This window comes from Parasteatoda tepidariorum, chromosome 9 (assembly GCF_982258835.1).
Source record: "Parasteatoda tepidariorum strain Cologne lab strain chromosome 9, Ptep-v5.0, whole genome shotgun sequence".
Taxonomy (NCBI): domain Eukaryota; kingdom Metazoa; phylum Arthropoda; class Arachnida; order Araneae; family Theridiidae; genus Parasteatoda; species Parasteatoda tepidariorum.
In genome coordinates this window covers 33,530,551-33,555,511 of record NC_141763.1, presented here as the reverse complement: position 1 = coordinate 33,555,511, position 24,961 = coordinate 33,530,551, and the positions used below count along the sequence as shown (strand labels likewise).

Sequence of the window (24,961 nt, the reverse complement as noted above, 5' to 3'; positions counted from 1 at the left end):
TAGTACTGTAAAATAGAAAAACCTATGTAAGAGAGAAAAGCCGACCTGGTGGTCGAGTGGTCAGCGTGCCTGACTGCGGAGCCGCTGGTCGCGGGTTCGAATCCTGCTCAGGGCATGGATATTTCTTTCCCTCTCTCTGTGTTCTATGTCCTTTCTCCTTTGTGTGTATTTGTGTGAATGTGACCCGCCCTATAAACGGGTTGTGATTGTGTGATGTGATCGACGCTGCTCCACCGCCGTGGCTTCGCCACAAGTGCCCACTGGGTAACGAGAAGAGAGTAGCAGATCTGACATTCCTGTGGCCAATGGGACAACCCCCAAGAGCCCGTCATTAAAAAAAAATGTAAGAGAGAAAATATTCAGAATTGAGATTTTTATATGTTTGGCATTTTTGTATGATAAGCTACATATTTAAAAATAAAAATCAAAAATTATTTTTTAAAATTAGTTTTTTGAATTTTTTTTTTAGCGTTGATTGCATTAGCAATAGAAATCAAATAGCTGTCAAGTCGATTTTCTCGAAATCTTTTATGAAGCCCTTTCGTTGCTTTTTCAGTTGCACGGCAGAATAAAATTTTAAATTATTTCCTGTCAGATACATATGCAGTATTTATCTCGCCAATTTCGCCAAAGGGAAATTACCATCAATCAGAATTTTGATCATTCTCAGACAAGCTAGAATTCTTAAATTATAGCTGGAACTCTCTGCTGAATGACAATGCAAGTTTCATCCCTTTCCTGACAGTTACATAATTATTTTGATATTATAACAAAAGGAAATTTTTCTCAATCCAAATTTCGACCACTTTAACATTAGCTTAATGATCAGATTTGGCTGATTTCTGTGCTTCAAAAAGTTTCAATACTTTTTCGACCGTGAGAAGCTGATTTATTTGTGAATCGAATTTATTGTCAATCAAAGTTTTGACCACTTTTTGTCTAGCTCGAGTGCTTAAATAAGTCTAGAGAATTTCACTTATAGCTTTGTGCCAGTAACAATTCAAGTTGAAATTGTATCCTAAATTGCTGCTAGTAAAAGTTATTTCCATCTTATTGTCAATCGAAATGTCGACCAGTTTTCGCCAAAAAAAGAAAAAAACTAACAAACACAAAACTGATAAGAGCAAAATAATGAAATAAATTAAAGTTTTAAGAACTACGTTTTCAAATTGGGAAAAAAAATTCTCTTTTTGATCAACGAAAAACGTCGACAGCATCATTTCCGAAATTTTCTATCTCTAAACGAAATTGGCATTAAACGTCATCGTCGGTAAATTGCAGCATTTGTCAATTTTGTAGCCAATCAGGTTCGATACACATGTGACGTCACTTACAGTTACTCAATTAAATTAAATGGTTGGACATAATCACTTCACTTCTTCTTGAGGTCAAGTACCCGATTCTTCCCACGTTTTCCAGAAGCGATTAGCCTCTTTTTTTGTCAAACAAAATCGAATTATTTTCTAATCAAATTGAAAAAAAATGTCTTATAAAATTTTTATTTTAATTTATTATTTATTCTTTGATATTTTAAAAAAAAAGGTGAAACAAAATACGCATATTTACTTCAAAATAAATAAATAAAAAAGCTGCTAAGGTAGCATTTTTGAAAATTTTGTTTAACTTGCATGGGCTTTGCAATTAATTTGAATCAAAGAATTCGTTGCAATAAAAGATAGCTTAGTTTTGAGAAAAAGCTATTTAAAAAAAATCGTTAAAAATTAATAATTTTTCGATGAATTTTTTTCACCTCAGATTTAATTAGGAAAACTAATGAAAATTTGAACCCTTATTGTAATTTTACTTTCTGCATCATTTGAGCTGATAACTCGAAGCAAAAGTTTTTTCAGTTTTAAACTTTATATATTCAAAGAAACATTTATTCTAAAACTCGTTTATGCAATTATTATTCGCGATCGCAACGAACTATAGGGGGCGTTGTTGTATGAGACGCTTACCTGCGATTTTTCTATGAACCGTCATTCAGTTACTCTGGAGACGTCCTTAATGTAGCGTGTAGCATTGCAACGTTCCTTCTTTAATGTGGCTTATTAAATTTAAAAAAGAAAAATGCTTGATATCCTTTCTTATACAACCGAAAACAAGATGGTATCTCTTTTTTTTAAAGAAGGAACATCCAAAACACATCGGAAAAATATTTGTACATTAACAGAAAAAAATATGTATATTCTTATAAGAGTTAAAACCTAATGCCCGAGAAATAGTATTACTAAATTTAATGATATAACATGAAAGGCCCATTTAAACTTTACAGTCCATAGTTTTAAGAATCATATTAGTTCAAAAATTAAAATGAACAAAAAGTATACATAAGCCTCATAATTTTATGAAATTTAATTTTGTAAACAACGTTTTTTGACAACAATTTTTATCAAAAAATTTCAAGTTTCAATAAAAATCATTATTTAGAAACTAAGAAACGTAAAATAAAGAATGCTGACGAAACAAAAACAAAAAAAAAAACAATTCTTTTTTGTCGCCATTTTTAGTGCTACGAATATTCGTCTTTGGGATTTGCCAAAAACAAAACAAGATGCAATTTTATTTTTTCAGGAGGGAAATATTTTACCGAAAAAACGAAAATGTACCAATTCCCACAACATAAAACGTTATCTTGGTAAACGTACGTTTTGGAAATGTTATTTCATTTGGAATCTTATTCATCAGAGTTCATATGGCGATATGATTGTTTTGAATCTATGCTAAACTCTATATCGGCTCATTTTCCACCGAAATCCGATTAACTATTTTGATTTTAAATAAAGTGTTTTATTTTATGAATTGTCGCAAAAATTTTAAGTGTAGATTGGCGGCACTTAAAAACCGCCAAATCTGTAGCGGCGGTGGCGTTAATAAGTAAGTACCGAATTTTTATTCCATACTTTTCTGAATCATATTATTTCAAACATTGGAATATACAAGAAGTATACATAAACACATAATGTTATACCATTTAATTTTTCAAAAGTATTTTGAGAACAATTTTTATCAAAAAATTATAAACTAAAAAACGGAAAATAAAGAATTCTTTGGATAAAAAAAACGATTTTAAGAATTCTTAACATTGAAATAAAAACTTTCATATTGTTTCTTTTTTTATTATTCTTATAGTTCTTAATCAGACGTAAAAAACCATTCTGTAGAGAACCATCATCAAATGAAAAAAAAAATATTTACAAGCAAATTTTTTATTGTAAAAATCATTGCACTTACCTGATTTATGATTCCCGGAGAATTCCAAAATGATAAGTTCCTTGTTTGAAAACTTTATTCTCAAATAATAGATACATAGTTTATACCTTCATTACTTTTAGATAACATACTACACAGCAAAATTTTATAATTGATATGTAGCTAAAAACAGAATAGCTGAATTCTAGTTGAACTTATTCTTTCAAAATTAAAAAAAACTTACCAAGAAAACGATTTAAATTAATTAAGAATCAGCACAAATGGCACTATTTCAAGTAACTTGGATAATTTTTTATTGTTGTTTTCCGAATTATATGGATACAGAAATATATACTATTCTATAACGAAGAAGAATATGCTATAACTATTACAATTCTGTATGTTCTGAATTCATATTTATTCACTGGAATGACGAAAGCAATGTTGACTTCACTTTAATTCGTAATGAATTGAAGACAGAAGAAATGCATTTTACCTTAATACACACATCTGTAACAGTATCCGAAATCGGAAGTCATCAGTTGCAAGTTTGTTGATAATAGAAATTAAAAATTATTGAGGAATTTTTCTTCAAATGTTTGGCGTGTTCTGTTCCTGAAAGATTTACTAATATTCTGGAGATTTTTTTCAAGTTCTTCGGCCTTTTCCTTAGGGAAATTTTGTTTCTTATTTGCTGCTAAAAAATGGCGTCTGATTCAGTCAATGACTTTGATGGAACTAAATGAAAACGTGATAAATTAATGTCCGATATTTACAGGCTCCCGCTAGACGGCGTACTCGAGCGTTGCGATCGCGAATTTATTTTTCTTAGGTAAATTTATTTTTAATAATTATTTTCCAATTTTATGTCAAAATATTTAACTTTAAAGGGCAGAATTCGAAATTTAAATCAAATGAGTTGTAAGAGCCATAAAAAACGAGGGCTAACTTAAGCAATAATAAAATTCATCGCAATGTTAGATTAAAAAAAGCAGACGACATTTTTGGAACTATTTTAGAATTAACAGATTGTGAAGTGAATTCGTTACGGGAAAAGATAAAATTGAGTTTTGTTGTGTAAACTGAAATAACTATTCAAAGATGGACTTACCGTTACAGAATAGGAAAATAAAGGAGTTAGTATTAATATCATCGCCCAAAGGATTTCTTACGCTTTCGTTAGTTCTGATGTTTTCCTATGAAAAAACGTTTGAACGGATGGAATTGTCAGTGTCTAGTTCTGAGTTAGAAATGATGAAAAATGAGCTGGTATTTAAATAAATGTCATTTTGTACATTAATTGGATCTTCCATTTAACACTAGCAACAGCTTATATATATTTTTTTTCGCCAAACATCGGAATTTGCCCCTAGAATTTGAATGATTGAGTGATATAGTGATGCCAAGCCTTTACAAGCGTAAGTACTTGATGTTTTATGTTGTAATTATTGTAGTTAATGTATTTTACCTTCATGCTAAGCTAATAGAATTGGTTCTAATTCATCAAAGTTCATTACAAATTGTATTTTTAGTTAGAAGTTTGGTGAAAGGAATAAGTGTTCTTTAATTGGTATTAAATGTGTTACACCTAAACTTAGAGTTTATAAGATATTTTATTAGCATTTAGAATTTAAATTAAGATAATTCAATTAGATGGATACGTTTCTTCACGAAACAAAATACCTTTTTAAGAGTGTAACGCTCTATATTGAGTGTAACGCCCTATAAAATAGGGGATGGTTATAACAGGTTTAGAAATTAGAGTTAAGATAAGAAATTGTTTATTATTTTATTTAAAGGAATTGTGATACAATATTATTTATTGTTATGATTTTCTTTGTTATGGCTTTGTATGGTATTGCTATTGTTTTCTTTGGTCAAGCAAAAAATTGCGATGTAGTATAATTTACTAAGGAAGTACTTTTGGGTTAGCCAGGCACAAGGAAGTTCAGTTGTGTTTTTTAAACTTTATTTTGTGTATTTTATTTAATTTTGATGTATTTAAAAATAAGTAAAATTAAAATAAATGAAATTAAAATAAATGAAAATAAATAAATAAAAGTTGGTGTAGGTTTACATTTTTGGCGACATTTCGCTTGCGCTCAGCTAACCGAAAAGAAGTTGCAAGTGGTAATCTTACTGTGTGTGAGTTGAAAACTCTAATTAAAAACAGAAAAAAAAAATTATAATAGGCAAAATGTCGTAAACAATAAAAAAACGACGATTTGAATTAAAGCGATTAAGACTTTTTGCTCTCTCTTAGTGGTCATGTAAATCGGAATATATACTACTACTCTCATAAATGGGTTGGATATCCTCAAGTTGATTCAAAATTTTGATCATAGAAAAGATAAAAATTTGTATTTAATGAATTCTTAAAGAAGAATGTTCTATTCATTTAATATCATTATTTATACATCCGGAAGTTTGGGGCGCCTTAATGCTAATTTCACTTTATCTCGGGAACAAATTAAGTATTTGTATTTCGCTATATCTCGAGAACTAATTGAGCAAATCGAAAAATGTTTGCCAACAATTATACAAGTCTTTCCCCCAAAGATAATTCCACGTAAAAAAATTTTTTTTAATAATATTCTAATTTTATTTTATGTAATAGGGGTTAAAGAGTTAGAGTTATACGGTTCTTTGACACACTATTTTGAATTAATTTTAAATGACAGGACGCAAAATTTAATTGAAATCTGTCATAAAGTTTCTGAGTTAAAAAATGTCAAAGAAGCTGTATTTTAAGAAACTTCATTTCTCAAAAACTATCGGTTTAATTTCGTTCAAATTTTGTATTTTGTCATTTAGAATTTCACAATTTAAAATAAAGTAAAAATTTGTGTATCTTACAAAGCGAACATTTCTCAATTCTTATTAAATAAAATGAAAACAATAATAAACAATTATCAAAATTTAATTTTAATACAAAATGGTAATTGGATAAAGGAATTTTTCGATTTATTTAAAAACTTTCCGAGGTATGGCAAACTACACTATTGGAATAATCATTTAATACTCACAAATTTAAATATGGTGAAAAAAGGTATGTTTATTCAGAGAAATGACGTTTTTGAGCCTGATTTTGTAACTTAATTAAAACTTGATACTAATTAACTAATATATTTGAGGTTACTCTTTTGTATCAATAAGTTTGGCACTTAGTTCATGAAAATCCCATCATTTAAACAAAAGTTATTAAAGGCGATGTACAGTTGGACCTTTATATAACAAAGTCGCTAAATCCCGATAATAAGTTCGTTATATGGAAAATTCGTTAAATAGAAAATTACCATTTGAAATACTTAAACACAGAACAGGTTTTAAATTCATAAACACTAGACCTAATTATAATAGTAATTGATACACCTTTATCTTCTTAACTAGTATCTACCATTTATTTTATGAATCTTAAAACAAAAGAAATCTTCATGGAAAGCAAGAATAGAGCAAAACATTATCCAGTATATCATGCTACATACATTTTCAACTTAAAAAGCTAAATTTATGTATAAAATTACAGCTGCATTTATAATAAAAGTAATTTTAAACATACCTCGTGCGTACTTAAGTTTAATTGCTGCTGATAAAATCCGTTAATTTTGTCTGAGTTTTTCGTTTGAAATGCAAAAAAAAGGGAAAGAAATTTCACTGCTTTCTCTAAAAAATAAGTGGCTTCGAAAATCAATTCAAGGTAATTTCCCCTATAAAATGTGTTAACAAGTTTGAAAGGTTCTTCAATATTTTGGGAAATATGGAAAGTAGATCTCAAAGAAAAGTTCGTTAAATAGAAAATCCACTTCGTTATTTGGAAGTTATTTTACGAAGAAATTTCCAAAATGCTCTTGGTTCCTCGAAAAATAGAGAAATTCGCAAAATGCAAGTTCGTTAATTAAAAATCCGACTGTATTTATTTTGTGCAATGTAGACATGTTTATCCATTTTACATAAATAACTGCTGATTATGAAAAAAATTTCTCTACTGAGATTGAGCATTTTTTGAAAACAGTTTTATTATAAAATTGAAACTCATCCATGTTTTATTCAACATTCACAATATCTCCATAAAAAATGGATTTAATATTTTCTCTTCTTGGTTTCAAAGTCATGCCGAGATTTCAGGCAATGATTAGCTAATTCTGCCTTAAGATTTGCCATTACTCACTTAACTCAGTCTATTCCTTCTGACTGTTTACCGCAGCATGTACTATTTTTTTTTTTGAATAAGCTGTTAAGCAGACCAGACACTGAAGCAATTCGCGGTGAGGAATAATAGATGCGACAGCAGCACAGATGAGACCCGCTATACATACACTAGAAGGACAGTTGAAGTTTTCGCGCATGCTGAGTAAGGATACGCCGTAATTTCGAGGTGATGATATTTCACCATTTGTTTGAGGTGATGTTATTTCACCATTTTGTATTTATATTTTCATTACAGTTTGAGGAGATGACATTTTTATACGATCACCTATCTATTATGATCTCTAATAATAATATAATATTTTATAATTCCGATTTATTTTTAAATAATTCATATTTTTTTATAATTCAATTTCAGTAATTTGTTATAATTATACTAATTTATATATATACTTCAAATATATCTTAATTTGTCCTTTTGTTTGCTCTCATTAAAACTAATTAATTTTTTTGTTTTAAATTTTTGTACTCAAAGAGTCCCATAATAATATTCATCAACATTGTTTCAGCTGCACACACGTTTAGAGCGGTGGCACTTAGACGTTCTTTGCATTTCTCCGATTCGATAATAGTTTTCTGACTACGTTCGACCATTCTTTTGTTATTTTGTATATACCAAGCAGCAGTGCCGATATTACTTTTAATAGTTTATTAACTGGTTCACTTTCCCCTGAACAACTTTAGTTGTTCTTTTCCGATCGTCTATTTAATTTTTTTTAAATAATTTATTTCAATTACATAACTTATGACTAAGTAAAAAGAAAGCCGTCATATTTGTTTTGCTTTTTTTAAATATTGAATTTAGATCCAGAAGTTTTATTTCAATTACAAATAATCCCATGCTGGATGTTTGACACTTAAAACTGGCACATGAATATTTTCATTAGCGTTGCCACCGGCAAAAAAATTAAATTCTTTTTCCGAATTAGCATTAGAGATTTATATATAATTTATTTTATTGCTTAATTTTATTGTTTACTTAGAAACAATCTAACCAATGTTAAAGTTCGGATACTTTTTACTTCAAAATAATTCCAATCATTATGCATTAAATTAATAAAAAATTAAATAATTAAGAATCTTCGCTTAAATAGTTTTAGAGACATGGCAGAGACGTAAATCAATATTACGAAGACTGCATTATTAGTGCGCCATATTGTCCACGTTACGGTTATCCCTTATATTCTTATATACTGAAAAACAAAACAAAAAAAAACAACAAAAAAAAAATCCATCGGGAAAAATGTGCAGAGGCTCTGAATGTTTGAACTCCGCAGTGGTTTCCCAAAATTGTGACAAAATTAAAATTAAACACAAATTAAAATACTAAATCTTTTTTTTTCCAAAAGAAAACTAAAATTTCCTGGCAGTTAATCACGTTATAAAACAGTGACATGAAGCTTCCTTTATTAATAACTTAATTAATTAATAAAACTGTTGACCAATAGGATATGAGTATAAAAGAAATTTAATGTAGATGTACAGGCCTCCAAAAGTTGAAGTATAACTTGTTTTTTATTTGAATTTGTAATTTAATGAACATAGAATTCAAAAATTTATAGAGAATGTGCACTGAGCAGCACTTTATTAAATGAGTCATAGAAATTAAAACATGATTCTCTGAAATTTATAAAGAATGAGTCATACATATTCAAACACAAGGAAAAAAAAGCACATCTATCAAATAATAAAAATAACAAAATAAGTTGTGCTGTATTTCTCTGGCGCCATAGTAGAGCATGACTATTTCTTTTCTCTTAGTCTTTCCTTTAATGCATTGCTCCAATGAATTCGACGTGATGGCTATTTATAAAATTTAGATATCTTAATTTCAGATAACAAATTAGGGCATCGACGTGTAGGGCATCCAAAAACAGAACTGCCACCACTTGTAAACGAATATTTCATCATAGAAAACAAATAATTATATTAAAAAATAAGTCGAAAGATTATGAAAAAAAAAGTAGAGAAATCATTACTAACGAACCTTCTACCGAAAGTTGAAACAACGTCTGTAAATACTGCCCCCTACCGTTGAGAACACGAAGTACGGACCAGAATAAAATGGATTGTATAACAACTAATTATTTTTAAAAAAAACTTAAAGAGCTTTTACGAAAAAGTAATCTGAAACTTCATATGAAACAGGTTAAGAATTGAACAACACTAGCACATGAATTCAAATAATTTCTTCTTCAAACTCAATGGTTTTATTTGAATACATTAAGTTATCACTTATCACAGCAGCAGGATTGTAGATGAGCATAGAATTCACAATTGAGTCATTGATCAACCGTTGGATTGTTGACGATTTCATTGGGGGCTTTTTGTCTTTCTTCTCTTCGTTAAGTATGGAATGAAATATGTTAAAAACCCACATCCGATGCAAATTCCACTCAAAACATACAGGACACCGTCATAGGACCCCTGTGTACCTCTAAAGTGACCTAAAAGTAGATAATACAAGAATTAAATTGTACTTAAGTCATCATACAGGTTGTTTCGTAATCACCGCTTTCAATATATATATTTTTAAATTATGAGAAAAATACAATAAAAAACTATACTCATTATCTATACATATATTTCACTCATGTGGCTCCATAAACACTGGTATTTCTCTATTTATTGGCAACATTAGTTATTATTCATGTTCTTAGGCTGTCTGAAGTAGTAAATTAAGTAGTTCTGAATAAGTAGTTACACGTTAAGCATTTATTTGGTATAGTTTTGTAGTATTTATTTAGTAAGCTTGTATTTTATAGAAATTATATATTATTTATTACGACGTTTTTACCTAAATTTATTTTTGTTCCTATCTGAAATGGTTGTTGAAATTTTATACATAAACGGTACTATGCTGCCGCAAACTGTCTTATCAATTCTTCGTGACATAGCTTGCCTTTTTCGAGTAATAGAATATATATTATGCGGTACTCTAGTTTATGGCTCGAGTGGTGTGCGAGGAAGTAGTATAGCAGGTAATGGAACATTGAGATGAGTTTTCTATCTAATATCATGACAAAGATGGGGCTTGAATACCATTAAATTTTATTTGTTGTGCAAGAAAATTTTGAAGGGCTTCTAGTGCGGAATAAATTTACTGAGTTATTAATTTTTTAGCTAATTTTTGAAATTAAAGCAACAGTTTAAAGTTTTTGTTGCTCTATACAAAAAGATAACACTAAAATTAAATTTAGAATGTGTTGTTACATCAGTTTGTCGAATATTTCTGTGTTTCGTAATTCTTTTAATAAATAAAACAGAATGGTACATTATTTAAATTCACTTAACTTACGTTTTTCTTGTCCCAATGTCATTGTGAGCATATTTTTCCAAGTTTATTCGAAAATATGTTTATTGATGACGGATTAATATCGATTTCTTTCCATTCGTAAACAACGTCACTCATTTTACAAATCTAAAGGACATATTTAAGCGGCAAGTTGGTACTATTTTTTTAAAATCAAAATTGGTGTAAAATTAATATTGGTAGGAATTATGCCGTTTTAGCTCTGCTTTGTTGAGCCTAGATTTATCACAATCCTGATTGTAATTCTTGAAAATAAGCCACTATGTTAGAGGAAATGGGGATGCCTGAAACAAATGACTCGACTGTCTTTTACAGAATTAGTAAGCCTAGGATATCTCTAACATAGTTATCTAAGATTCCTCTGACATACGAATCTAAGTTACTCATGACTTTGGAATCTAACTCCACAGTAAAGAAATCTTTTATCACTTACATCATGACTATATTTTGAGTTTATGCGCCAACAAGGGAGAATATTGATAATAACTAGTTTTAGAAAGAAATATGCCCATTCCTAACTTTAACGCACTTAACAGACATTCCTCGCTGATATTTAAGTTGCCAGGCTTTGAAATGGGGACCAAAGACAAGACAAAGAGTAAGCCTGGTTTAAAATCACGCAACACCGTATATGATGACTTAAAGCAACTAACTTCCCTGCCAAGGTAGTTATAACCATTCTCTAACTGCTTTAGGCCTGGAAATTTGGCTGGATAATCCATTCGGCAAATATCTTTACATTCCAGAAAATTCTAGATAGATCTATGTGGCAGCGTGCAATCATCCATTAAAAAATATCAGAATCAAATGAAAGTATAAAAAATGAACATATGGTTTTAAGAGCACATTTGTATTCTTATACTAGTTACAGGACCTCTTGACAATATATGAGGTTAATGAGTTTCCGAAATATCAAACTTCCTCTGTTAAAATGGCGTTGACTTCTTGGGTAATGGGGAGCAAATAATCAATATTGGAGTGTCTGTCGTAATCGTTGTATTGGAGTGTTCCTTGTGTATATTCTTTTAATGCTAGGGATTCTTTACCTATTCAACACTATCAGAAAGTGGATTGAGATGAAAACTGCCTGTGCCTGAACTTTTGGGGAGCAGAGCATTTCGGTAACGTCACCCCCATCATAAGTTGCGAAATTATCTTTGTTGATTTTAGATGTGCTTTACCAAACAAAGCAATCAAAAATAAATAATTAATAAAAACAAATGAGATATACTCCTAATAAAACTCATTTTTGAATAAATAGAGCTGTAATCTAACAACTCAATAGTGTAATAAAATACTAGCTTAGTACTATGGAAAATTCATTCTTTGCGCTGTAGCACGTGAATTGGTGGTCGGAGGAAGTTTTAATATGGACTAGGAGGCTTCGCCCCCTGATCGCTGGCGCTCACCAACCCCCGGAACTGCTTTCACAGTTCATTTTGGATTGCTTCGCAATCCAATGCTCGCTTTGCTCGCTCATTGGATACGTTCTTAACGTCTAGTTTTTGTATATTTTTTTGAATACTGAAGTTCCGAAAACTTTTCACTGTAGAAAATTCTAAACCTGTACATTTCAATATTAATTTGAAATTGCAAACAGTTCACATATTTTTCTTAATCACACTATTCTAAATTTTAGTTGTTGAGAAAAGTAACTGTTGTAAGTTTTGTTTTAAAGTCTTTCTCACCAGAGGGCTAAAGCCATGTGTTGTAAAACAATATGAAATAGTAGTCTGCCACTGAACGCCGGATGTAAAGCATCGGCGTTGATGAAGATAATTTTGTATTTTTATTCTCTGAAGGGCGCCACCTTAATAATATGGAATTTGTAAAATAAATGTATATATTTTTGATTGTTGATGAAGCCCATCATTTTGTGTTTTCATCAGTGTTCAGAAGCAGAACAACTATAAGTTTTTTATTTTATCACAAAAAATGAAATGTATAAAAAACAAAGAAAAGAGTAAGAAAATGAGTATAGTCATAGAAAAAGTTAAAATTATAATATAGTATTTGTCAGTTAAAATAAAACTTTTTGTTTAAGTCATTACAAACAATTCAAATTTCTCCGAGGCAATTCTAAAGTATAAATTAAGGTAGTATTGTTAAGTTGAAACACAATATTTTTAGTTTTGATGTCAACAATACAATTCAATTTTTCACAAAAACGATTGTTTCCATTGTTAAGTTCAATGTCAACAATTCAAATTTTTCTGAGGCAACTCTTCACCTCTAAATATTATTTTTTTATGTACACATTTCTAAATGTCAGTATTCAAACACAAAACAACGTAAAGTCCTCAAATTTAGCATGAAGTTGTAAAATGTAATGAAAGAGGGTCATAGCAATAATGAAAGTAGAAGTAAAGTAAGTACTGTAAAATTAAAACAATATTTTTAATCAATGAGCCAAGTTCTTCAAGAAACAGTTGTAGAAGTAGGTTTTTTATTTAAAACTTTTTGTAGAATTTCTTTAAGAACACAATTGTTAATTTGGGCATTTGGCGATACAACACTTTTAGAATTGAAGGATTTGTTACGTCAAGCGCTCAGGTATTATAATTTTGATCTAGTTGCGCTTCTATGTCATTTTGACTTATGTTGCTAAGTTAACTTTCAAAAAATTCTATGGCTGGCAGCAGCATTTTAATTTTTTCAGTTGTTTATTTTTATTTCTTTTAGAATTCATTATTTTTTTAGCGAAATGTTTTTTAACCTAACAGAATTCTTTGCCGACTGTTTTCTCTATGAATGAAGAAAATAAAGTAAATATTTAACTGTTGTGAAAAGAGTCTTATTTAGTTGTACAAAGTACTTCAGCCAAAATTTGGGAGCCACGTAAGAGAATTATATATATTATATCAGAAACACATCATTAAAAGGCAGAATGCTTTGGTGTTTTCAAAACAAAGCAAACGTTGCCACCGGCGGAAAAGAAATACAACCAAAATTTGGGAGCCACGTAAGAGAATTATATATAATAGATTGTATTATAATGACCATCAAGTTTTGAGAGCACGTACTGTTGTGCATCAGCTTTGGTGTTCAGCTGAGAAAAACAAACTTCTTTAAGGATCATACATGTAAACTTACTGTTTATAAAAACAGGTATTGCTGATGAAAATCTCTATTATTGACTTCTTAAACACTATGTTTACTATGAAATACTGACCTGATTATTACAATGTATATGATTTCTTTAAACTAGTTTCAAATTTGAAGTGACACTTGAAAAACAGTAATATTGATAAGAGTTATGAATTAATTTTGAAGGGTTTATGTAACCGTTTAGAGAATATCTGTAATTTTATACAGAATCAGAATTATATAAAAGTATTTGCACGAAATAAAGTTACACAGAATTTTCTTTATCAGGGAATTGAGCAAAATAAGGCTTTTTGAGTACAATGTAATTCTGAAAAATGAAAGTAAATAGTGATAAAAGATTTTCCATTTTACTTATTTCTTAGTTTCTTTTAAAATGCAAAATGAAGACTGCATTAATAAAAAATATATTGAATCATTTCAGCTACGAATTAGAGCTTTTATCCAAGCACCAAACATTTAAATAGTCACATAGTATAGAAGTGTTTATAAGGCATAATAAAAAGAAATAATTATGATAATTATGCCCATTATTTTTAAAAATGTATTTAAACATTGTGTTATTTTTAAAAATGTATCATAGATATACTATTTTTAAGGTGTAGAAAAAAACTAATTTTACCTATCATAGGCGACATTCCTAGACTAAATAGGGGGTATAAAATGAGCCTAGAACCCATTGCCATAGTCCTTTTATCTTCTTCTATGCAATCTGGTATTAACGCGATCATTAAAACAAATAGTGCTCCTATGAAAACACACAAAATGAACTCACACAACAACACAAGTACATAATGACGAACGAAGATAAACGCTATGAATGATACAGATGCGCATACAAAACATATTGTTGTAGTTGTTGGTGTAGTTAAGTAATATTTATCGTTAAAAACTCCTGAGCCAAGGCGACCACATAAATCAAAAACGGGTAGACACACAACGTAATATATCTCCAAATTTGCACCAACGCCTTTATCACGAACGAAATCTAGAATTATAGTAAATACGGTGAAACAAATGAACAGAGTACCAGCATTGATTAAAAGTAAAAGAAGAAACGGCAGATCAAGATAAACTTTCAAAGATAGAATCGAACTTTTCCATCTGTTCCGTTTCTTACTATCTTTTGAAACACTGTCAACTAACACTCCACATTCGTATTCATTTTGCTTGCATGAAATTTTCAATTCAGGCCCTTGTTCTGTTTCATGAGATGTTGAAATTTGTGTTTCATGATGCTTTTCTGGTTCAAGAGAATTCAAAACATGTGTTTCATTTTGCTCTTCTACTGAGTGAAGTTTAAATTTCGTGTATTTATCTTTGTATGGATCAGATTTTTTTGCAACAGGATTTTTCAGTAGCATAGCAGCTGGAATAGTATGAGCCATTACAGCTGATAAAATCAGAAATGATCCTGAAACGCCGTATAAATTTATAGAGTTCTCAATTAAAAGGGGTAAAAAGATGCCGCCTATACAGGCGCCAGATGTTGAAAATCCGTTAGCCTTGCTTTTACTTTCTGGAAATAGTTCATTCAAGAGAGCTGGTAGCATGTGATTTCCCAAGACATAACCAAGACCTGAAACAAATATTAAATATGAAACTAGATGCGTTATATTTAAGCATGAAAGAAACTAACGAGAATGTGTAACTGATTTTGTCAATCCTGTTGTGTCACATTTTGTATAAAAACTTTAAGACTGACATTCAATTTGATCATAACAATGACTTCAAGACTTACATAATATTTTTTAAGGTATGAAAAATAATAATTTTCTAAAATTTTTATTTAGTCCCAAGCTTTACGAACATAAAGATGTGTGACTATACTAAAAAGAGGCAAACAACCTTAGTTTTAAAATTACTAAGTTATGTTACAGTTAACTCTTCTCATAACGATGAAAAAAAAGGTTGATTTATTGCTGCAGATTCTTTGGCGGGAAAAAACGAATCACGCTGAATATCTATTGATATAATGATCTTATTTTCACGTGCTAGTTCTTATTCTTAATGGTTAAAGGAGGTGACCTCAAATATGTTAATTTATTAGGGCAAACAATATTTTAAGTTACGGAATTATACACAAAAACGAACTTTTATTTCAATACACATTTCAAAATATGTCGGAGGGGTTGCCGGAATTTGGGAATTACTTAAGGCTTAGAATCTATATTTTGAGAGTAAGAATTCCAACTCCCTCGAAAAGAAGGTAAGTTTATTCAGAGAAAGTACTTTTTTTTGTCTCTGATATCGTAACGTAAAATATCTTTCCCCTTATTAATCAGCATATTCGAAGTAATCCGCTCGAATCAGATTTAGTTGTAGCTAATGAAGTACTTTAGATCAAAAGCTATTCAGTGAGATTCATGTTTTTCGCTCACTCTACGCATGATTAGTCATAGATTATTGGTTATTTATAAATGAACTATCAAAGAAACATTATTGTGCTATTTCCAGAATAATCTTAACACGTTATTGTGAGATGGGTATATAATTCCCAATTACTTCAATATCACCTAATATACAATAATTTGCGCGTGGAAATAAGATAATAAAGCTATAGGTGATTTTATCTGTTATAAGTATCACATTCGGATTTAATATAAATCCATGGTCTATTTCAATTTATCCTGATTCATTGCTATAAATTTCGTAACTGAAGTCTTTTGGGCCTAGGAAAGGTCTTATTTTACAAAACCATAGCTGTATTTTATAACCAATATAGTCACCATAGATAAAAGTGGAGGATTTTTGAAATTTATGGAAGAAATTGTTTTACAGTTTAAGGAAGTGCTTGGTTGTTAATGTTAATAAATAAACTTACCAAACATCAATCCCCATAATAGCGTTATCGCTAATATGTCCTCCGCAAAAAAGCAAGCACCTATGCTAATTGTTGATATTGAGCATCCAATTAATATCATTGATTTCATCCCGAAAATTTGAAATAAGTAACCAACAAAAGGGCCTGTAATTAAAGCAAACCAAAATTTAAAAACTCGTGTATAATATCACATAGAAAAATAGGTTGAAGGTACAATTTTTAAAAGAGAATTATTCTGATGTGCTAAAAATTAAAAAAAAATTAGGCAACATACGCTTTGTTGTTGTTTAATTTTAATCGAAGAAATAATTGAAGCAAATGTCTACTTCTTTATTTAGATTTATGTTTTATATTTTTTTAACTTTTGAATTTTCAATAATTATGATAAATAATTACAATAAGTTCTTAAACTTCAAGAGCTAATAATAAATATTAAATTTCAATATGATTAGTAGAGTGTTTAAATTCTTCCGAAACTAGAATGGTCTTGTTCAAAAATTTATTTTTCTCTAACCATTTACATCAACTTGAACTTCAATCACTTGAGGCGTTTTTGTAAATCCGTAAACCAGGGAGAATGCTTAACTCTCTAATGCATTTATATTTTAGCATTTTATTTAACGACATGATAAAAACTGGTAGGCAATGCGGGAAAGAGGGCAGATCTTCGGAAAGAACCATTACATAGTTAAAAAAATTTTTCTTGGCTCATATGTGGAGCAAAATTAGCATAAATAGATACATTGTTTTTTGTGCCCCCGAATTGTTGAGATAATGTTCTCAAAATAAATTCATTTCTCTTTAAAAACTTTTGAGTGTTTCCAAACTTTGTCTTTTCGTAAAAATTTGCTTGGGGTAAAAAAAAGCAACTAATAAATACCCTTCAATGACTAACATTCCAAATATACACGCTGTATTCCTTGAGACTCTGCGGATCCTCACAAATTATTCAATGTGCTTAAGTTCTGTCTTTCGTACCATTAATATTGCATCGTAGTAGGTGACATTCCCATCATTAGTTCAGTTTTTTATTTGCACACTGCTCTGCTCATTGATTTCTTGTCTAAGATTCAGATCATTACCAAACTCATTACACAGTATCTATTCCTTATCGCAAAAGCAATCTGTAATATAAGCTAATCAGAAAACTTACACTATCAACTCAATATTGGTCGTCAATACAACAATTGCATGATGAATTTTTAATCAACCACTTACATCAACTTGAACTTCAATCACTTGTGGCAGTTTTGTAAATCCTTAAACCAGGGAGAATGCTTAACTCTCTAATGCATTTATATTTTAGCATTTTATTTAACGACATGATAAAAACTGGTAGGCAATGCGGGAAAGAGGGCAGATCTTCGGAAAGAACCATTACATAGTTAAAAAAATTTTTCTTGGCTCATATGTGGAGCAAAATTAGCATAAATAGATACATTGTTTTTTGTGCCCCCGAATTGTTGAGATAATGTTCTCAAAATAAATTCATTTCTCTTTAAAAACTTTTGAGTGTTTCCAAACTTTGTCTTTTCGTAAAAATTTGCTTGGGGTAAAAAAAAGCAACTAATAAATACCCTTCAATGACTAACATTCCAAATATACACGCTGTATTCCTTGAGACTCTGCGGATCCTCACAAATTATTCAATGTGCTTAAGTTCTGTCTTTCGTACCATTAATATTGCATCGTAGTAGGTGACATTCCCATCATTAGTTCAGTTTTTTATTTGCACACTGCTCTGCTCATTGATTTCTTGTCTAAGATTCAGATCATTACCAAACTCATTACACAGTATCTATTCCTTATCGCAAAAGCAATCTGTAATATAAGCTAATCAGAAAACTTACACTATCAACTCAATATTGGTCGTCAATACAACAATTGCATGATGAATTTTTAATCAACCACTTACATCAACTTGAACTTCAATCACTTGTGGCAGTTTTGTAAATCCTTAAACCAGGGAGAATGCTTAACTCTCTAATGCATTTATATTTTAGCATTTTATTTAACGACATGATAAAAACTGGTAGGCAATGCGGGAAAGAGGGCAGATCTTCGGAAAGAACCATTACATAGTTAAAAAAATTTTTCTTGGCTCATATGTGGAGCAAAATTAGCATAAATAGATACATTGTTTTTTGTGCCCCCGAATTGTTGAGATAATGTTCTCAAAATAAATTCATTTCTCTTTAAAAACTTTTGAGTGTTTCCAAACTTTGTCTTTTCGTAAAAATTTGCTTGGGGTAAAAAAAAGCAACTAATAAATACCCTTCAATGACTAACATTCCAAATATACACGCTGTATTCCTTGAGACTCTGCGGATCCTCACAAATTATTCAATGTGCTTAAGTTCTGTCTTTCGTACCATTAATATTGCATCGTAGTAGGTGACATTCCCATCATTAGTTCAGTTTTTTATTTGCACACTGCTCTGCTCATTGATTTCTTGTCTAAGATTCAGATCATTACCAAACTCATTACACAGTATCTATTCCTTATCGCAAAAGCAATCTGTAATATAAGCTAATCAGAAAACTTACACTATCAACTCAATATTGGTCGTCAATACAACAATTGCATGATGAATTTTTAATCAACCACTTACATCAACTTGAACTTCAATCACTTGTGGCAGTTTTGTAAATCCTTAAACCAGGGAGAATGCTTAACTCTCTAATACATTTATATTTTAGCATTTTATTTAACGACATTATAAAAACTGGTAGGCAATGCGGGAAAGAGGGCAGATCTTCGGAAAGAACCATTACATAGTTAAATAAATTTTTCTTGGCTCATATGTGGAGCAAAATTAGCATAAATAGATACATTGTTTTTTGTGCCCCCGAATTGTTGAGATAATGTTCTCAAAATAAATTCATTTCTCTTTAAAAACTTTTGAGTGTTTCCAAACTTTGTCTTTTCGTAAAAATTTGCTTGGGGTAAAAAAAAGCAACTAATAAATACCCTTCAATGACTAACATTCCAAATATACACGCTGTATTCCTTGAGACTCTGCGGATCCTCACAAATTATTCAATGTGCTTAAGTTCTGTCTTTCGTACCATTAATATTGCATCGTAGTAGGTGACATTCCCATCATTAGTTCAGTTTTTTATTTGCACACTGCTCTGCTCATTGATTTCTTGTCTAAGATTCAGATCATTACCAAACTCATTACACAGTATCTATTCCTTATCGCAAAAGCAATCTGTAATATAAGCTAATCAGAAAACTTACACTATCAACTCAATATTGGTCGTCAATACAACAATTGCATGATGAATTTTTAATCAACCACTTACATCAACTTGAACTTCAATCACTTGTGGCAGTTTTGTAAATCCTTAAACCAGGGAGAATGCTTAACTCTCTAATACATTTATATTTTAGCATTTTATTTAACGACATTATAAAAACTGGTAGGCCATGCGGGAAAGAGCGCAGATCTTCGGAAAGAACCATTACATAGTTAAATAAATTTTTCTAGGCTCATATGTGGAGCAAAATTAGCATAAATAGATATATTGTTTTTCATGCTCACAAATTGTTGAGATAATGTTCTAAAAATAAATTCATTTCTCATTACGAAATTTTGCGACTTTCCAAACTTTGTCTTTTCTTAAAAAGTTGAATGAGGTAAAAAAAAGCAACTAAAAAATACCCTTTAATGACTAACATTCTAAATAAACAGAATGTATATTCTGTATATTTTATAGTAAAACTTGATATACATTCCGTGGTAGTACTAGGTAGAAAAAAATATGGACAAAAACGAAATATGCATGCATATAAAAACCTTTGTGTGGGCTGTAAAGTGAGAGGCAAGTATAGAGTCCTACAAATATCGAGCTAACACAACCATGAAAAAAAGTACAACGAGATAAAAGAGAAAGTAAAAATAACAAGACAATTTTTGGAATTAGTTGATTAGTTTGCCGTTATTTGATTTTTTGTTGAGATCAGCTTTTTGTATTTTAAGGTGTGTTTTTGATGTTTCAATAAATGTATTTTTATATAAGAAATGTCTCTTCAGTACATCTTGATTCTTTACAGTACTGATAACAAGACAAAAGACAAACATTGGTTAAATATAATTTTAAAAAAGTTTTCTGAAAGGATATGCGAAGTCTTTTGAAACGAAAACATAGGAGAATCAACCGAAATTTTTAATTATCGAAATTATTGAACTTAATATACCATGTTCACAAATTAGTTTATTATATATTTTATTTTATAACCGGCGTTGGTCAGTTGACCCAATTCTGAGTTTGCGAGTATAAATGCTTAACTTAATAGCCTTGTGATTTTTAACCCAACCCAGAGGACTCCTGAATCAAGCAATACGGAAAACTAACCTTCATGGAGAATTTTTTTACTGGAACTATCCTGCATTTGCTTTATATAAAGAGGAAAAACACGGAAATCTCCCACGGTTTAAAGGGGAATTTAATCCATGATCCGTCTAATACTGAATATATTTTATATTAGCACTAAGGTCGAGGCGGACCGGTAAGCAGAATTCGTATCAACTTGCCACTACTGGGATTGGAACCTGTGTCACTTCTTTGGGACGTAAACACTGTATTCCTTGAGACTCTTCGGCTCCTCACAAATTATTTAACATGTTTAAGTTTTGCCTTTCGTACCACTAATATTCTATCGTAATACGCAACATTCCCATTATTAGTTCATTGATTCTTTCACTAAGATTCAGATCATTACCAAACTCTCCTATAAGTATCTACTCCTTATCTCAAACATTTGAACCAAAACATTATTCAGAATCAAAAGTACTGACAAGAGGAAGCTGATATGATTATAGCAAGAGTAATCTTTTCCCTTCTAGTAATGTAAGCTAATCTGACAACTAAATTTATCAATTCAATATTGCTCATCAATACAACTATTGCACGATGAATTTTTAAAACAAATTATTACTTACCTGAAAGGTTTCTAACTATAAAAGTGAGAACGAAAGGAAAGGATGCCTGCTTTCTATTGACATTGTATCGGGTTAGAGATTCCACAAAGTATATTGCCGAAAGTCTTATGGTGCCAGCGAGCATGAAATTAATGATAAAGCTCCCAATCAATATTTTCCCGCCATCAATAGTTTTCGTTTTCATCTGAAAAAAATTTAGAGACATAAACAGAATAATATTTAAAAACAAACTATAAATTATTTCGAGTTTTCTATAATATGGCTATTGAGCCAAAAGGTAGGATGGTAAGTTTTTTTTTTCTATTTTGTCCTGAAGAAGAGCATATTTTGGGCTATAAATTCAAAGATATTTCGTATAAATATGTTTTTACGCCTTTCCTATTTTAAGTTATAAACTACAGAACTGCTGCTACTAAAGTTTTAAGTCTTAATTGGAAACAATAAAATGTTGGTTCTACGTAGATCCAACATCCGAAAGATTTACTTAATTGGAAACAATAAAATGTTGGTTCTACGTAGATCCAACATCCGAAAGATCTACGTAATCTCCTCTAAAACCTGTGAAAAGTCTGCTGAAGTAATATGTTTAAAAAATTGAAAACCGTTATGGAAAAAAATAATATGATGAAAATCTAAATTCTATCGTTTGCGAGGGCCTCGAAGTGCTTTAATAGTGGTCCTCCTGTTAAGGTACCTCCAGAGGACGACACGAGTAGCCAAGAGTTGAAATATGCTATTTTTGATTTTCGTTGAAATGAAAACTAAACCAAAAAGTTCAGAAACGTTAAAATTTGAATAAAGAAAATCTCTATGTTCTAAATTTTATAAACGCTGAGAAAGGTTATATAAAAAACGTGCCTATTGCCTTTTCGTTAAATTTGGTTGAAATTTTAAATTGAAGAGTATCGTTAAAGTAGCTGCATCGTTTCTCTTTAAATGTCTATTTTTTTAAATTTTGAAATTTCCAATTTATAATTCGCAAAAATACGATGATGACGTATATGACTAATGGGCATAATGATTGTATTAATGACTGAACTATTGAGACTATAAATTCCAGAGTCCGGTTACGCCAAATATGGTAACAATAGAACAGATTTGGATAGTAAAATATCCAAATCTGTCTAAAAAGAAGTATCTTTTTCTGAGCAATTAGGTTTTTGTGTCTGAGACCGAAACTTGAATAATATTTAGTGCTAATTAATTATATATATATTTGAGGTATTTAAAGTCATTCCTTTGAGATATTAAAATTGCCACTCAATTGGTGAAAATTCGAAAATTGGAGCAAAAGTTCGTTTGGGAGAGATATTATTTATTTTGTACACTGTACATATGTTATTTCCAACATATATGTATTTCTTCAAAGGTGAAGTTCATAATTTTTCTTTTTGTATACCGACAATTAATGTACTATTTGAGCATATAAAGAACTACAATGCATGTATAAATTTAGAAGGCTATTACATTTTATGCAACTTCCTTAAATTTATAGATATATGTATATCCAAAAATGGGAGTTTAATGAATTCCAGAAGCTTAGAAAAAAATAAATACACTTTAGTTCAAAAATTTTGTCTCATTTTAGGTGAAAATAAATTTTAATTTTTCTCTTTAAATTTAAAATTTTTGCTCTTGTTAACTAATGATGCCTATTAATTTTTGTTCCATGCTGTTTGATAAAATTGTTTAAACTATTGAGCCATTATTACTTTAACAATAGCTAATTGCCTATAAATTTGCAATCCGAGTGTTGCGCAATGTCAAGCAGTTTTCGTCTAATGAGCTTGAAATTACTAGAGTACTATAGTTTCATAAATGGTAGCGATCCGAACTTCACACAACAGCTGTGTGGGGGTTGGCGAGGGGCAGCAAGGTGGGGGTGATAGCTTCCTAGTAATTAGAGAAGTTACAAATCAAAACCTGCTTTTAAATTTACAAACTTTTTATAGTCATGTATGATATATCATTGATTGTTAATATTTTAAAATATATATTATATCTGATTAAATGGTATTTATAATTAAATTTGTATGTATATTTTCAATAAAAACTTTATATTTGACCTTCTTCAAAGGTGTCACGACATGTTTCAGAGTTGTACAAAGCAAAAAGAAATTTTGATAGTTTTTAAAGATTTATACAATATTTTATTTAATTTTTCCGCAAATGAAAAGAGTGTATATACATTGTTAAACCCACTATTTGATTTATAAATTTCATTCTTTTATTATATGAAAAATCGGTATTTTTTAAAAATTACTGAAAGTTTGCCACGATACATAAGCTGAAAAGTACAAGGTTTAAAATTTGGTGTCTTAAATACTTTATTAAAAACATGCTAGTCCATCTATTTTACTAACTATATCCACGAATGTTAATAAAACATTCTCTTGTTTATCTGTTTCATTAAAAGTTTACTTTTCCATCTATGAAATAATTGTTCGGTTGTATATTCAAGATAGATTGATTTGTTTCTCTTTCCAAAATGAATTAATAAAATTCAACACGTTCTTTTTCATTCCCATTTAAATTTCATTTCTTAAATAAATGATAGAAAATAAAAACACATTATAAATTATAAAGTTAAAAAAAAACACTTTTAAAAAATATTCTATGTACTTACGTTTTCCTGAATATTCTCTATTCAATGCAGTTTTTAAAAAAACGATAAAGGATTATGATTCAACAACATTATCCTCATATCAAGTTTCAAAATTAGCTTCGACGGTTAACAGTCCTCCTAATAAGTAAGATTAATCAAGAGTTGGTGTCGATGACACGGCCTTGGCATGGACAAATATTTATCGCCTATTTTTCCTGTTCCATGTGAAAAAAAAATTAATACTACACAGAACGTTTTTTCTATGAGTTAAAAAGATTTGTTTATTATCAACGCGTCGTAACACATACTATACGTCTGAATGTAAAGATGTTGCCAGGGGATGAATGCAGTATTTTAATTCTAATCGCAGTTTGATTTTAATTCAAATATAATTTCCACTTTGTAATCTAAACGGGCATTTAATAACAAATTAAATAATGCCGTGGTATAAAAAATTGTGTTTTAGATTTTTTTTCCATTGGTGCAAATTTTAATCACATTTCTTTTTTATTTTAATATTTCGTAGATGTAAACTGAAAAAGCATTTAAAAATATATTAAATATTACTAGTGTATTTAAAATCAATACAATTGATTACGTAAATGTACTTTCTTCTTAAATTTTTTTTTTGTAGTTAAATATTTTTTCCCTCATGAAACAAGTATTAAACTTCTTTGGAATTTATTACTTTTTAAAACTGTTGTATGTTGTGTAAATATGTTAATTAACCAAAACTAGGATTTCATACAACTCTCGGCTTGCCCTTT

General features: G+C 29.8%; 1 protein-coding gene across 1 annotated transcript; it reads right to left on the bottom strand.

The window, feature by feature from the left end:
- Positions 1 to 9,585: 9,585 nt before the first annotated feature.
- Positions 9,586 to 24,430, bottom strand: LOC122268221 (monocarboxylate transporter 12-like). Its single transcript, XM_043045554.3, has 5 exons — positions 24,216 to 24,430; positions 21,590 to 21,773; positions 16,641 to 16,784; positions 14,439 to 15,395; positions 9,586 to 9,845 (listed from the first exon to the last, which is right to left on the bottom strand). The coding sequence occupies exons 2-5, from the start codon at positions 21,771 to 21,773 to the stop codon at positions 9,712 to 9,714; spliced, it is 1,419 nt and encodes a 472-aa protein (XP_042901488.3). The 5' UTR covers positions 24,216 to 24,430; the 3' UTR covers positions 9,586 to 9,711.
- Positions 24,431 to 24,961: the final 531 nt, after the last annotated feature.

Coding starts and splice junctions, on each gene's coding strand:
- LOC122268221 (XM_043045554.3), bottom strand. CDS start 21,773: ATGAAAACGAAAACTATTGATGGCGGGAAAATATTGATTGGGAGCTTT. Junction 16,785..21,589: donor TATAGTTAGAAACCTTTCAG/GTAAGTAATAAT, acceptor CTTTAATTACAG/GCCCTTTTGTTGGTTACTTA. Junction 9,846..14,438: donor AGGAATGTCGCCTATGATAG/GTAAAATTAGTT, acceptor ATCTACTTTTAG/GTCACTTTAGAGGTACACAG.